This window comes from Miniopterus natalensis, chromosome 1 (genome assembly GCF_054644295.1).
Source record: "Miniopterus natalensis isolate mMinNat1 chromosome 1, mMinNat1.hap1, whole genome shotgun sequence".
Classification (NCBI taxonomy): domain Eukaryota; kingdom Metazoa; phylum Chordata; class Mammalia; order Chiroptera; family Miniopteridae; genus Miniopterus; species Miniopterus natalensis.
The window spans coordinates 137,576,260-137,589,872 of record NC_142081.1 but is presented as its reverse complement, the minus strand read 5'-3'; the positions used below and the strand labels follow the sequence as shown (position 1 = coordinate 137,589,872).

Below are 13,613 nucleotides of genomic sequence, written 5' to 3'. Positions count from 1 at the left end.
ATGTCTATGATATTGTGGTCATGAAATTTAAGTTTATAAATGAAGACTTGGAGCTCAAAAATTGATTTTGAAGTTAGGGTATGTTGCTACCAGCTAATTAAGATGTCTACATTTGATTAGTTTTGTGGTTTCCAGTACAAATATAAATATGTAAAATAATGGGCGAATGCCATAGAACCATTCACTAATTTACCTAATCTTTCTTTTTATTTATATTTTCCCCCTGCTTCAAAAGTCATTATGACCTGGCCAGCATGGCTCAGTGGTTGAGCATTGACCTGTGATCCAGGGGGTCAAGGTTTAATTCCTGGTCAGGGCACAAGCCCTGGTTGTGGGCTTGATCCCCAGTAAAGGTGTGCAAGAGGCAACCAGTCAATGACTCTCATCATTGATGTTTCTATCTCTCTCTCTCCCTCTCCCTTCCTCTCTCTGAAATCAATAAAAACTTTTTTTAAATTAAATTTTATTTTTGAAAAAGTCATTATGAACAACAACTTGGATGAATAATGTCTTAAGCTCATTATTTACTAGTCAAACTAGTGCTGCTTCTTATTCCAAAAATTAAAGTCAGTTTTTCTAGTGTTCTAAGATTTCTAAAATAATTATATTATTGTTATCCCTATGACTTAATAAGTCTGGATCAAATAGTTTTGCAAACCAAGGAGTTAATCTCTTCAGTCCATATTGATTAAGCAATGAATTGTTCCTTCCTTAGACATTCTCTTGAAGGGCACCTTTAGATTTGCATATACTTTGTATGCAACCAGTTAAAATGAGACTAATGTTGTCTCTTTTATTTTTCAAAATAACTTCTCTGTATATGTCTCAAGATTAAAAACTCTGTAACACATAGAATTTCCACATCTTAAGCTAAATTTTTTTAAGTTTAACTCCAGAAGTGTTAAAACATAATTGGAACCTGAAAACATGCTCATTTCAATATAGGTTCTGGGTGTTGTAAAATGTACAAGCTTTTTCATCTAAAGATTTTGCATAATGGACATAACTTTATTCAAATGATAAAAACAAAAGAGCTATTGAAAAATTCACTTCCTGCAGATGAACTTTTACACCAAAGTTTTCAAGGTCTTTCAGAAAAGACTATGGAGAGCTATGCAAAGTTAAGTTATAAACAAGTAATAAATTTACAGAGTGTACTTGATTTTTTTCCTGTTTGCACCCACCCCTGTTAGTTTCCATTTCTAAAGATTGTGTAAAATATTAGGTAGAAGATGGTGAGCAAGTAAGTGAAAGAAATATGATAGTCCCCATTCAGTGACGGTCTTGACCAAAAGTGTGTTACTCAGGCCTGAGGGCGATCCTTTACTCCTTGCACTCCAAGTCCAACAGATACTTACTCAAGAACATATCTCTGGCCCAGCCTTCTTCAGCAGCATTGCTCTGCTCCTGTTCAAACCCTCTTCTCTGTCGCCTAGCTACTGTGACATCCACCCAAGGGCCACTCCGCTTTTAGTCTCCTTCAGTCCTTTCTGCACACCGCTGCCTGAGTGAGCTTTCTAAAAGACTAATGGGTTCATGCCCTTCCTCCGCTGAAAAATTCTTCAGTGTCTTTCCATAGCTTTTGAGAAAAGTCCAAGCTTTTATTTGTTTATTAATCCTTACCCAAGGATATTTTTTCCATTGACTTTTAGAGTGAGTAGAAGAGAGGGAGGGAGGGAGAAAGAGAGAGGGAGAAACAGCAATGTGAGAGAGACACATTGACTGGCTGCCTCCTGCACCTGCCCTTGACCAGGAATTGAACCCGCAACCCTTTGGTGCGCAGGCTGACACTCTAACCACCGAGCCACACCAGCCAGGGGGAGAAAAGTCCAGGCTTTTGTAATAGTTGTAGTTCAACACATAAGCCATGCTTTCACATCTCTACGCCTCTGGTTGTTGGTTTCTAAAATGGGCTTTTTATGTCTCTGGTCCTCTCTCTTCTACCCATTCCGTAATTCAGAGCTCAGTGTCCCCACCCTTGGGGTTAGGTTCCCTTCTTTTGTTCTTCGAAGCACCCCATGGCAGCACTTCTTTTATCGAATTCACCAACAGTATTATAATTGGGTAGTTACTTCTTTCTTGACTTTAAATGTCTTTATCATGCTCAGTGGCTGTCACATAGTAATTGCTCAGTGAATCCTTTTGAGTCCATTCATTAATTCATCTACTTAATAGTTTTTGAATGCCCATTGAGTGTCAGGCAATGTTCTAGGCACTGAGGATAGAGCAGTGAATAAACTAAACAAAAATGCATGGCCTCCTAGACTTCATAGTCTAGTAAATAGAGAAAGATAGCAGACAAATAAAAAGTACAATATAAAGTTGTGTGGGGTGGTAAGTGCTAAAACAAACAGGGATTTGGGATTGGGAGATACAGATGTGGCAGAAAGCCAAGCATATGGAAGGTGAAGAATGTCCCAGGCAACGGAAGCAAGAACAAAGGCCCAGAGATGGGCACCTGCTAAGTGTGTTCAAAGAATACCAAGGAGGCTATAGGGGGGAGTGGAAGGTGGGGATATGGATAGGGAAGGGAGATTATATTTGCATGGCCTTGTAGGTGCTTATAAGCACCATGTTGTTTCCTTTGAATGTTATAAAAGTTATAAAAATGAATAAATGAATACATAAAGTAAACCAAGTTTTATCTTATACCTTAGACAATAGTGTCTCAAAGTAGGAATGACAAGATTTCTCACCCTTGTGTTCACCAGAGTCATTCTAACACTCTGGGCCTATTCTAATAGCCTGTAGATCACCTCTAAGTGCAAGAGTGAGCGGAGGAATTCAGTTCATGGCCTCTACAGTAAAACAGCAAGGCAAACATCATCTGAGTCACACGATCTCATTAACATCAGGGTGTTGTGGAGGTGGATGTGGGTCTCAGGTTTCTAATGCACTTCAGAAAGCCACTGTGCAAACAGTAAGTGGAATTATCAACCCAAGCTCGTCTTCAAAGCAGGCAGTTAAGAAACGAATGTTTCTATAACCATTCTGAACTCACTGCATTTGCAGTTCATAAAAATGAAAAAAAATTTTTTAATTAAAAAAGGCTTTTGCTTGATAGATCATGGGATGGGAAAAATTAATGAACTTTTCTGACAAAACCCATGTTAGCACAACTTTGATTGAGGTATTAATTACTTAAGCAGGATGCAGACTTTCTAAATGATGTGCTTAGGATGCCTCTTGGGAGGTGTTTGAAGGCAAGTCTGGGCTGCCTGCTATTAGGAAATGATGTTCTGCGTGAGCAGGGGGCGGACACAGTTCCTGTTCTGTCCCTGATGGCTAACAGTAAAATCCGAAGCCCTGAAAGCTGCTGGTCCTTTCTAGATATAAGAATATACAACCGGCTTCTGTAATAAAAAACAGAGCAAAAAAAGAGCTGGTCCATCTGTGATGGGGAGGGTAAGAGCCCCAAACTATGAAGCCATTTAAAATTATTTCCATTTGGCTCAGTGGCTAGAGCATTGGCCTGCGGACTGAAGGGCCCCAGGTTCGAGTTCGGCCAAGGGCACGTACCTTGGTTGCAGGCTCGATCCCCAGCCCCTGTTGGGAGGCAACCAACCGATGTGTGTGTGTCTCTCTCTCCCGCTTCCACTCCCTCTGAAAAGCAACGGAAAAAATATCCTCAGGTAAAATTATTTCCTTTTTGAGTTAAGAATTTTTCCATGATTTCATAAAATGAAGAGCATGCTTTTTAAAGTCTGATGCCATAGGGAAGAATGAGAATACACCTAATCTAATGGATGGAGTCATGAAATATTAATATAGGGCTTTTTTCAAGGGTATGGTGCAACAGGCTTATTAATTATAACTTTTTGAAAGATATTAACCTGGTCAAATGCATCACAAGATCAGAAAATCTATAAACTGGCCTGGCCAGGCGTGGCTCAGCAGTTCAGCATCGACCTAGGATCCAGGAGATCCTGGTTCGATTCCCAGTCGGGACACATGCTCGGGTTTTGGGCTCGATCCCCAGTAGGGGGTGTGCAGGAGGCAGCCAATCAATGACTCTCTCATCATTAATGTTTCTCTCTCTCTCTCCCTGTCCCTTCCTCTCTCTGAGATCAATAAAGATATATTTAAAAAAAAAGGAAATCTATAAACTTGGTTTATAAAGAGTAAGAGGGAATTTGAAATAAATAATGGAAATTCATCTTACGAAGGATTCACTTAAGATGTACTTATATAAAATTCCATGTTCTACTTGGATGATTGATGAGGGAAGGTCAAGAAACATAAACTCTGGCCACTATTATATGTATGTCTGGAGTACAATTCTAGCGATGTTTTACAAGATTCAGATTTCATAGCTTAAGTGTGTGGAAGGGCCAAACTAGAAACTACTGGGAAATGTTTAGAGTACGAGAGAGTGTGCTGAAATGTTTTCAGTGTAAAAGCCAATGATTTAGTTGAACTGGGTATGAAGAAACCCAGCATAAACAATAAAAGAGCAGGACAGTGCTGAGATGGGAGAGCCTCAACTTGTTTCAAGTCTTTCGTGGACTGTCTTCAGTCACACTTAATCATCTGCGTTTTCCCATTAGTCTGCCTGTGAAGTTCTAACCATTCTTCTGGGCTCAGAAGCCATAGCTCACTTCTTTTGTGAGCCGTCTCCAATGTACCCAGATAGAGCTTGTTTTTGACCCTGTGTTTCTCTCGCACATTTTAACTGGATGAATTTAAATATATTTCTATACTTATAAAATGTTCTTGACTAGGAGGCTAATTCTTCAAGTCATACATTTTCTATCCTCAGCACCTAGGTCAGTGTCTAGCAAATAAATAATTATTGACTAAATTAAAACAGTGAATCAATGAATATAAAAATTATAAAATTTCATTTACCAGACTTTCTCCATTATTTTACTGCTCAAACTATCATAACATATACCACTGGAAAGAGTTCCAATTTCAAGGCAGTTGCTTCTGTTTAAGTATCTGGGGTTTTTATTTTAATAATATCACTCCATGATTTCTATTAGTTGAAGAAGTTCTTCTAAAACAGGTCTCATTTAAATCCTATCAATAAGATGGCATGCCATTATATTCACAAATATTTGATGAAAAAGTTTTAAGTGGAGCTAATTTTTTAAATTAAATTATTTCTGACATCTCTATCTCATGTGCTGACTTTTTTGAGGGAAAATATTAAACCAGGATGACTCATTTATTGGTGTTTCTCAAAATCATGGAGCTGTGACCTTTGTAAGGGAGGTCGCTTTAAGCTCAGGAAATTAAAGAAGTAATGCATTTTGCTCAACACTTGACAAAACCAGGACCCAAGACTAAATATTAAGCATTACCCCCCACCAGCAGATTAAAGATAGATCTAGGTATTTGAAAATCTATGTTCTGATTAGGTCCCAAAACAGACTATCACCTCTCACCAGATATTCTGGGCTGAAAATAGCTTACTCCATCCTTTCTAAATATTCAGTAAATTGTTTCTCATTGCTAAACCCAAAATGGAAATGACCCAGAAAGAAAGAAAAATTAACAGGCTTCCTCTGCCCTCTGTGATTAAGCACTCTTCCCTAGCGTACCATAAAGGAAACAAATTTATGGTTCACAGAGGCCTATCACCCTACACTGCACTCAGTAAAAAATGTTTCTATTCAGTCATGTATAAGTGCTTTTCCTATTTTAAGTCAACAATGCTGAGAAACACCAGCTACTAAAAATTTAAATGTCCCATGATCAGCAGTAGGACTTAAATTTAGGAGTATAATATGTACTCAGGTCTGTTTTCTGTCTAAACCAGCATCATATAGCAGAGTTTTCTGGAATGATGGAAATGGTCTATATTGCTCTATCCAGAATGGTAGCCACTAACCACATGTGACTATTGAGCACTGGAAATGTGGCTAGTGCAATTGTTAGAAACAGGATTTTAAATTGTATTTAATTTGAGTTAATTTAAATGTAAACAGCCACATGTGGCAAGTGGCTCCTCTATTAGAAAGTGCAGATCTAGCAGATCCAGAGTATAAAACACACAAGACTAATCAGGTGAACTAGATTCTAGTCTAGTTCTGCCACTGACTACTTTGTGACCTTGGTCAAGTTATTTATTCACTCTGATACTGTTTCTTTTTCTGTAAAGTGATAGACTAGATCATTCCTAAGATTTCTTCTATGTCTTTTATACTTTACTTGAAAAATAGCCACATAGTGTGCCTAGAAATTGATACAAATATCACTGTCCTCATGAAAATCAGTTTTTTAGTCACACCATGCATATTCATGTGCACACATGTTCTCCAAATAATCTATAATACATGAATGAATATAAGAAGATGCAGGAGAAAAAGCAGATTTATCCTGTTTAATCTTACTCCTGGCACATAATGACATTGGTTGGAAGAAATTATAAATCTGCTTCCTTTGCATCAGTATCTGATTTATTAATTCATTGATTCACATCATTCAGTCATTCAGTTTATTGAATACACCAAGTACCAAGTACAATTATTATATGAAGTGATAAATGCCATGGAGGAGAAGAGAAGACAGCTTCTAACTTTGCTTGGGGGAGTGTGAATGTGTGTGTGTGTGAAGTTTTCTCAAAGGAGATGACTAAGGCAGAAGTCAGACACACAGATTCTGTATTGCCCTTAGCCCTGGGCAAGAGGGCTTTTGCTTTGGGGCCCATGCTTAGAGAGCTTTTTTCTGGCCCACTCCTCATGTGGTAGCTGACTCCCCGACCTTAGACTGTGCTTTGGGTACTGAGAACCCTGGAGTTCTCTGCCCCACTGACTGGAGTTCATTTCTAAGACTGTGAATTGCCTCTTTCTCAGGCCTGTTCTTCCAGAGGTGAACCACGCCACCGGTGTTCACAAGAATAAACTAGAGGAAGGGGCAAAGAGGTGGGTATTTTAAGGTGTATGGCTGGAGTCAGATCCTCTGTGCACCCCAGAATGTCTACATGTGAGAGCCCGAGCCTCATCAGGTCACGGGGTGGAGGGAGGTATGGAGGGAAAGGGAGCAGGCTGGGGCCGGAGGCGGGGCTGGTCACCGCCTTCCTCACCCGGAACGCACCGCACTCTGCCCTGGGCCTCCGAGGAGGGCAGCAATTCCGCATTTGAACTTCCCAAGTCATTATGAGGACATATCATGAAGGTTAGAGGATAGAACGTACTTAGCAGTTTATTAGTGTGGTTTATACCATTTTAACATTTAGACATATTGTATAAGTGTTTCTATGTATATGCTTGCCCTGAAATTTGTATATTTGCCTTTAATCTGCAGATGTAAGGCACAAGCCTTAAATGGACCCAACTTTATTTTGAAGTTTCTTCTTAATGGTAAGATATAAAAATTTGGTAAAAGAGATTAATTATAATTTCATTAATATCCTCATACAAGTGAGACATATTCTGCATCAGTTTAGCTATAGTAGACTGGATTCTAAAGCTAAAATAAACAGTAACTAAAGGTGACAATTTTTAAGGCTTTCTTCCAATACAATGTAATAAATGACTGTTGTTCACTGTATCTAAATATTTACAGAATTCTGTAGGTGTGCATATGTAACATAAATAAATGACTACATGATGCGTGTCTGTGCATTAATAATGAAAACCTAGTAAGATGACAGGACTTTGGAGATGGAAGCAGATTTTATTTAGTTTCACCACTTTTATAGATAAGGAATCTAAGGCCTAGATATCTTAATTCGTCCGTTAGGATAGAGCTTATTAGATCTTTAACTGGAACTGCACAAGACAGTTAAAAATAGAGCTGATTCACAGTCCGGAGATAGTTAAGAAAAACAAAATGAAAATGAGTATAGACAGTCACCTACCTCTTCAGCGTTTTAGACTATCTTTTCATACTTAGGTTCCTTGCTTGTGTTCTTAAATCACTACCGAAAATGCCCCCCCAACAGTCAACATTTTCTTTCTAGGAGACTGAACCAGCTTAAAGCAAAATCAAATGTTACCATCTATTAGTGCGCTAAAGTGACCTTTAGACGCCACTACAGAAGTCCCTGCACACAGGAACCCACACAGTGAGCTCCCCCACGCTGGGCACCTGGCTGGGGCAGTGGGACAGGACCAGGAGCAGGTATTACTAGTCTATTTTCTCTTGGTCCATTTGGAAAGCCCAGCGTTACAGGCTCTGGACAAAAGCACCAAGGCGGTGGGCAGTGCTCGGCTGGCGCGGCATTTACATGCACTTCATGGGCAATCAGATTAAGGGAGGATAACAGCATTAGGATGGTTCCTGAGCCACCCAGCAGGCAGGGTGCACAACTAAAGCACACCCAGCTTTACCACACAGGGTTTTATTGCGAACAGCTAGTCTAATGACTAAATATGCTAAGACGATTTTGGTCATTTTTGTGATTTGTGATTTGAGGTTTTGAGGTATTGCTTTCTTAGCCATATTAAAATCAGGAAGAGAAGCTTGCTGTTGTCAGCGACGTCTGCCATCCTGCTGATCAAGATAGCTGGCGGAGCAAGTCCAATTAAGTAAAATGACAAGTCTTATAAGGCCTGTGTGATAGCAGTGCATTGTAACAGTGAATATATTTAGAGTAAATCTTCACAGGTTGGCTATTGCAATTTTATTTTAAATGAAACAGAAGCAATTATTTATGCTTATGTTATTAACTAATTAAAAGGCATTATATGTATTCACTTGACTCAAATGAATTAAATATGTTTACGGGCTAAATTAAAATAAGTGAAAATATCTGAAACTTCTTTGACACAGTCCAAATTTCACTTTAAGGAACAATAACAGTAAAATTTTTCTGGGTTTTGAATTCTGAGACACCATCAGGGCCCAATGACTGACATTTTAAGTACTTTTACCTTTCAGAAAGAAGTGAATGGCTATGCTATGGAGTTTGCATGTATTTGGGTTAAGAGAGAGAAGTGAGGAAAGAGTTTCAGAGTAGGGAAAGCCATTTGGTCTATCAGAACCTGGATATAGACACTTTGGATCTAAAAATAATTTCTAGGAAACTGGGACTAGTTGGTGTGTGTTTGTGTGTGTGTACCATCTAACTTTTATGCTTTTAAGAACTTCTAAATTTGTAAAAAAAAACAAAACAAAAAACCAAACAAACAGTGAGAATACCAAAAGGAAGATACCTACAAAAATACTATATTAGCAGCCATTTAAACTTCTGAAGAACTGAAAAATAAAGGCCGTTCACGTGAGGGTTCAGAACTTTAGCACTTCCAGCTGCTGTCAGTCCTTGCTTTGATGCTCGAGTTTAGTCTTAAGAGCTGCAGCAGTTCTCTCTTTATTTAGATGGAGTCTAATTTATTTAGCTCAAGATTCTGTCTTTTAAAAATCTCATCCTGAACTTCTCAGAAAACCCAAAGGTCATGTTTACAGAATAGATGCACAGCAGGAATTAAATAAATGTGGAGCTGCCTGAGCAGCAGGTCTTCTTTATTCTATCAGAGAAGCTGTTAATCTTCAGATGATTATTTTTGTAATATAAAATACATATCTTGGATTAGGAAAACAAATTTCCCACCTGACACGCTCATAAACAGTTTTGTAAGAGCTGATTTTAGATTGTTCCGAGCCTTTTCATTGCATCATCAGGGACATTTAAAATTTTTAAGAATTCTCCAGTGCTTCTCAAGGCTCGCATTTAAGCAAACGCTCCTGCACAGCACAAACCAAGAAGCACGGTGGGTTTTGCGAAAAACTGCGAGCAGTGGTATTTATTATCTTTCCTTATTTTAGCTAATGGATAAGCAGGGCAGTGTTGTGAAAAACTGATCATATAAGGTGATGTGATGCATGCATAGGAGAAGGCCAACAACAACGATGGCAACAAACAGGACAAAGGAGCAGGGTGCACTGTCGCCTCGGAATCTGCCCACTGTCATCTCCCTGATGGCCGTGAGCACGCCGTGCTTCGCCCGGACGCTGCTTCGCAGCACGGCCGCTCTGCATGCCAAGTTGTATCGCTGGACTTTTGTTTTAACTGCACTACTCATTTATGGAACTCTTTGTAGGTCACGCAGCATTTTCGTATTATTATTATTTTACTTGCTCCTCACCATAACCCAGTGAGATAGGTAACACAGGAATTTGCCCACATGTTATAGGTCAGCAAAAAGGATCACAGACTATTGTCATACACTCCTAAGGAGTTTTGTGGGCATAACTACTGGTACCATGTACTCTTTTACCTACCAGACTTTGCGTCAAAACACACACACACACATACACACCCTATTTAAAAGAAAAGAGAAACTTTCTAAGGAAATTTTTCTCCTCAGGAAACTGCTATTGTATTTCTAGCATCTTCTCCTTTGAGATTGGTTAATACATACAGGTGCTACTTAGCTTAACAAACATAAATAGTGGTTTTAAAAAATGATAGCTTTAAAAATCATAAGTATTTCACTTTACACAAATAAAAGATACAAAAATTCAGTTTGCTGGGAAGAAGAATTAAAAGATTATATTGCTCTACAAAAAAACTGAGTAGGATTGCTCTAAATAGCAAAATTCCTCAGCACACGTAAGATATGTTGATTTATGAAAATCGATTCCTACAGAGCTTTACAGGAATGCATCTGTTACATAAATCCATGCTCACCTGTAATTTACTCTAGAGGGAGCAACTGAGTGATAATCATAATAACATACTCATGTAGTCCTTCATTATACAGCCTAAAGTGCTTTCCTCTAATTTATTACATTTGTCTTTGGCAACCTGAAAAGGGAGGTAGACAGGGTATTATTATCCTTTCTTTGCAGATGAGAAATTGAGAGGTTAAGTGATTTGCCCAAGGTCAGACAGCCTATTCATTCATTTACTGCTATTTGAGTGATGTACTTTTAACAGGGTAGTCAAGGAAGTAAGGTTCTTCCTATTTTTTTTTTGTTTTGTTTTTAACCAGCTGTGAAGGCTATTAAAAGAGGTGGATGATCTCACAAATATAATGTTGAACAAAAGAAGCCAGACACAAAAGTGTATATTCTGTATGAGTCAATTAATGTAAAATTCAAATATAGGCAAAATTAATCTATGGTGGCAGAAGTCAGAATAGTGGTAAAATTTTAGAAGAAGGGGTTGTGACTGGAGTGGAAAGGGGGTTTCTTGGGTATGATAACATTCTATTTCTTGCCCTGATTTTTGGTTACATAGTTATGTTCACTGTGAAAATTCACTGAGATCCAGACTTAAGATTCTAGTTTTCCTTGTGTAGAGAAGTTTTCCTTTAAAAAGGAATTTCCTATCTTGAAAAACAGAACAATGCACTTTAGAAGATCATTACATTGCACAGATCCTTTGAACATTTGTGATTTAATAAAGTTTCTTAGCTGCCTTTTAAACATGAGAATATTAACTAAATCTGAAGAGTTTAAAGACAGAAGAAAATGTTTATAGAAAAAATACCCAGGTTTATCTTCATCTCAAAAGTTGCCATAGGAAATGGGAAACTGGAGCACACTAAAATAATAACATTTCAGGTGCAACATTTATATTTAATGATATTAAGCTAGGAATTGCAGGGAAATGGGATTCAATTGTTATTCATATAGTGTATTCTAGAGAGACTATATGAATTTAAGGAAGATAAGATTGCAATTAATAAAAATATCCATTTTCCTTTTAAAACTTTGCATATTGGTATACTGCACTGAACACTGGGGTAGAAAGCCAATGGTGATGATGAAAATCTGAGTAGGATGCGTACACCTGGGAACAAACAAGGGCTCCTAACAGTCCCAAGGAGCCTTCAGTGTAAGAATGTCTGGGAGGAATATGTTTTGACCATTAGCCAGCATAGAAATCACAGGTGCATTCAATTGCCTAAAGTAATTTCAAAATTTATATTGTAGTTTTCCAAGAATCCTTCACCTCCTGTGACCCTATATCCCTGACAGCTAATGCTGCTCTTGTTATGCAAGGTTACCATGGATGACAAATGTTTTGTTTAATTTTTAGATATGGTCTTCTGTTGTTGTTTCACTTAATTCTCTTTAAAAAGAATCCAATATAGTTTCCCCCACCCCCACCCCACCCCACATTATCTGTATCAAATACCTATCTTGACCTTAGAGGTCAGGGACAGAGAATTTCCAGGCGGAGGGTGAGACTCCGTCCCAGGCCGTGCCCATTTCCCCAGCGATGGTTGGAGGCAACTCTGCTACGGCCGTGCCTGCGGCTTGGTGGCTTTCTTCCCGCGAGGGCCACTGAAGGCCCGTGCAGGGAGGAGACTCTGACCTTTAACCCATTCACACATTTGTTTTCATTCTTGACCGACTGCCCTTTTTCTGTGCTAAGTATTTTTTACAAATAAATGTTCTATGCTAAACACCTGCACGCTGCATGTCCCGCGTTCCACAGAATGGACGTGACCGAGCTCACTGGGATCACCGCATCCAGGACAGTGCAGTGAGACGCTGGAATCTGGGTTGCTAGATTGTCACCCTGTGCTCCCCAGCACTGCTCGTGTCACCAAATAGGTCAGAAAGAGGGCTCCAGGGACAGGGAGGAGAGACAGGGAGAGGCCGGTCGAAGGGCTGATGCTCTTCGGGGCTCAGCAAGCTGCCCCGCCTTCTCTCACCGGCACAGGATAAACGTTCATGAAAACTGGCCCTCCTGCTGCGGGTGAGTCCACGTGGAATAATTTCATGATCTTTTTTAACGGTAGAGATCAAGGCAGCGTAACTGCTTCTCCCTGCGCGAAATCCTTCAACGAAGAACTCCCTGAGTCACTGTGAAACGTTTGCTATGCTACTCGACACTTAGTCACAGCCAACTCCTTTCAGAAGTCGTTTTATTTAAGCAAACAGGGATATCCCTAAATTTAATCTCCCTCGCAGCAGAGCGGCTTAAAGCGAAGTCTCCCCTTTGCCTTCCCAAGTGTCTCCATCACTCTTCCCACCTAGAACCTCTCCCTCCTTCTCCTGTCAGGTCTGAACATGTGTTGTATTGTGACCTGTACCATATAATAGGCCATATTACTCTTTAACTTTTACTAATTTTCACTCTTTTTGTTATAGGTCACATGGCAGACACATTTGTTACACATAACCTTGACAACAGTTTTGACTTCCATTATTATTAATAGAAATTTTATGAAAATTTATAGAATTTAAAGTAAAAGAGAAATTCAGATACTTGCCATTGAGCCTTGTTTTCCTGGGTTCCCTGGTTCACCCTTAGAAAAAATAGTGATAATTGTATTAATGCTATAAACATTAAAAAACAATTTCAAAATATATTTTTTTCTTTTTCATGGGGTACATGAATGTCAAATATACTTTTCAGGCTAAAAAGTGAAATGCAAACACCATGCAATGAAAAGAAAGCCAATATTCTTTCTTCAAGCGCATTTTATAAACATTTTAGGATTTAATAAAATGAGTCTAGATTATGGTAGAGATTTAAGATTATGCCAAGAATATATTCTAAAAAAAATTAGTAGGGGTGATTATATTATGTCATTAAATAGTCCTAGAAAAATATTTAATTGTAATTATAGTCATATCTCATTTATTTAATTGTAATTACAATAACATATCATTAATTATTATGTCCTATTTATGATGATGATGACATGGTCCTCTATGAGAATTCAGAACTCCCACATATACAACAGAGAGACAATTGTTCTTAG

At 38.6% G+C, this 13,613-nt stretch overlaps 1 protein-coding gene across 1 annotated transcript in view; it reads right to left on the bottom strand.

Annotated features, from left to right (window-relative positions):
• Positions 1-13,613, bottom strand: part of COL25A1 (collagen type XXV alpha 1 chain) — a 440,472-nt gene that overhangs the window by 101,563 nt on the left and 325,296 nt on the right. The window contains exon 10 of the mRNA XM_016209473.2: positions 13,119-13,154. Coding sequence (XP_016064959.1) covers positions 13,119-13,154 — 36 coding nt within the window. The remainder of the gene's footprint in view (positions 1-13,118; positions 13,155-13,613) is intronic.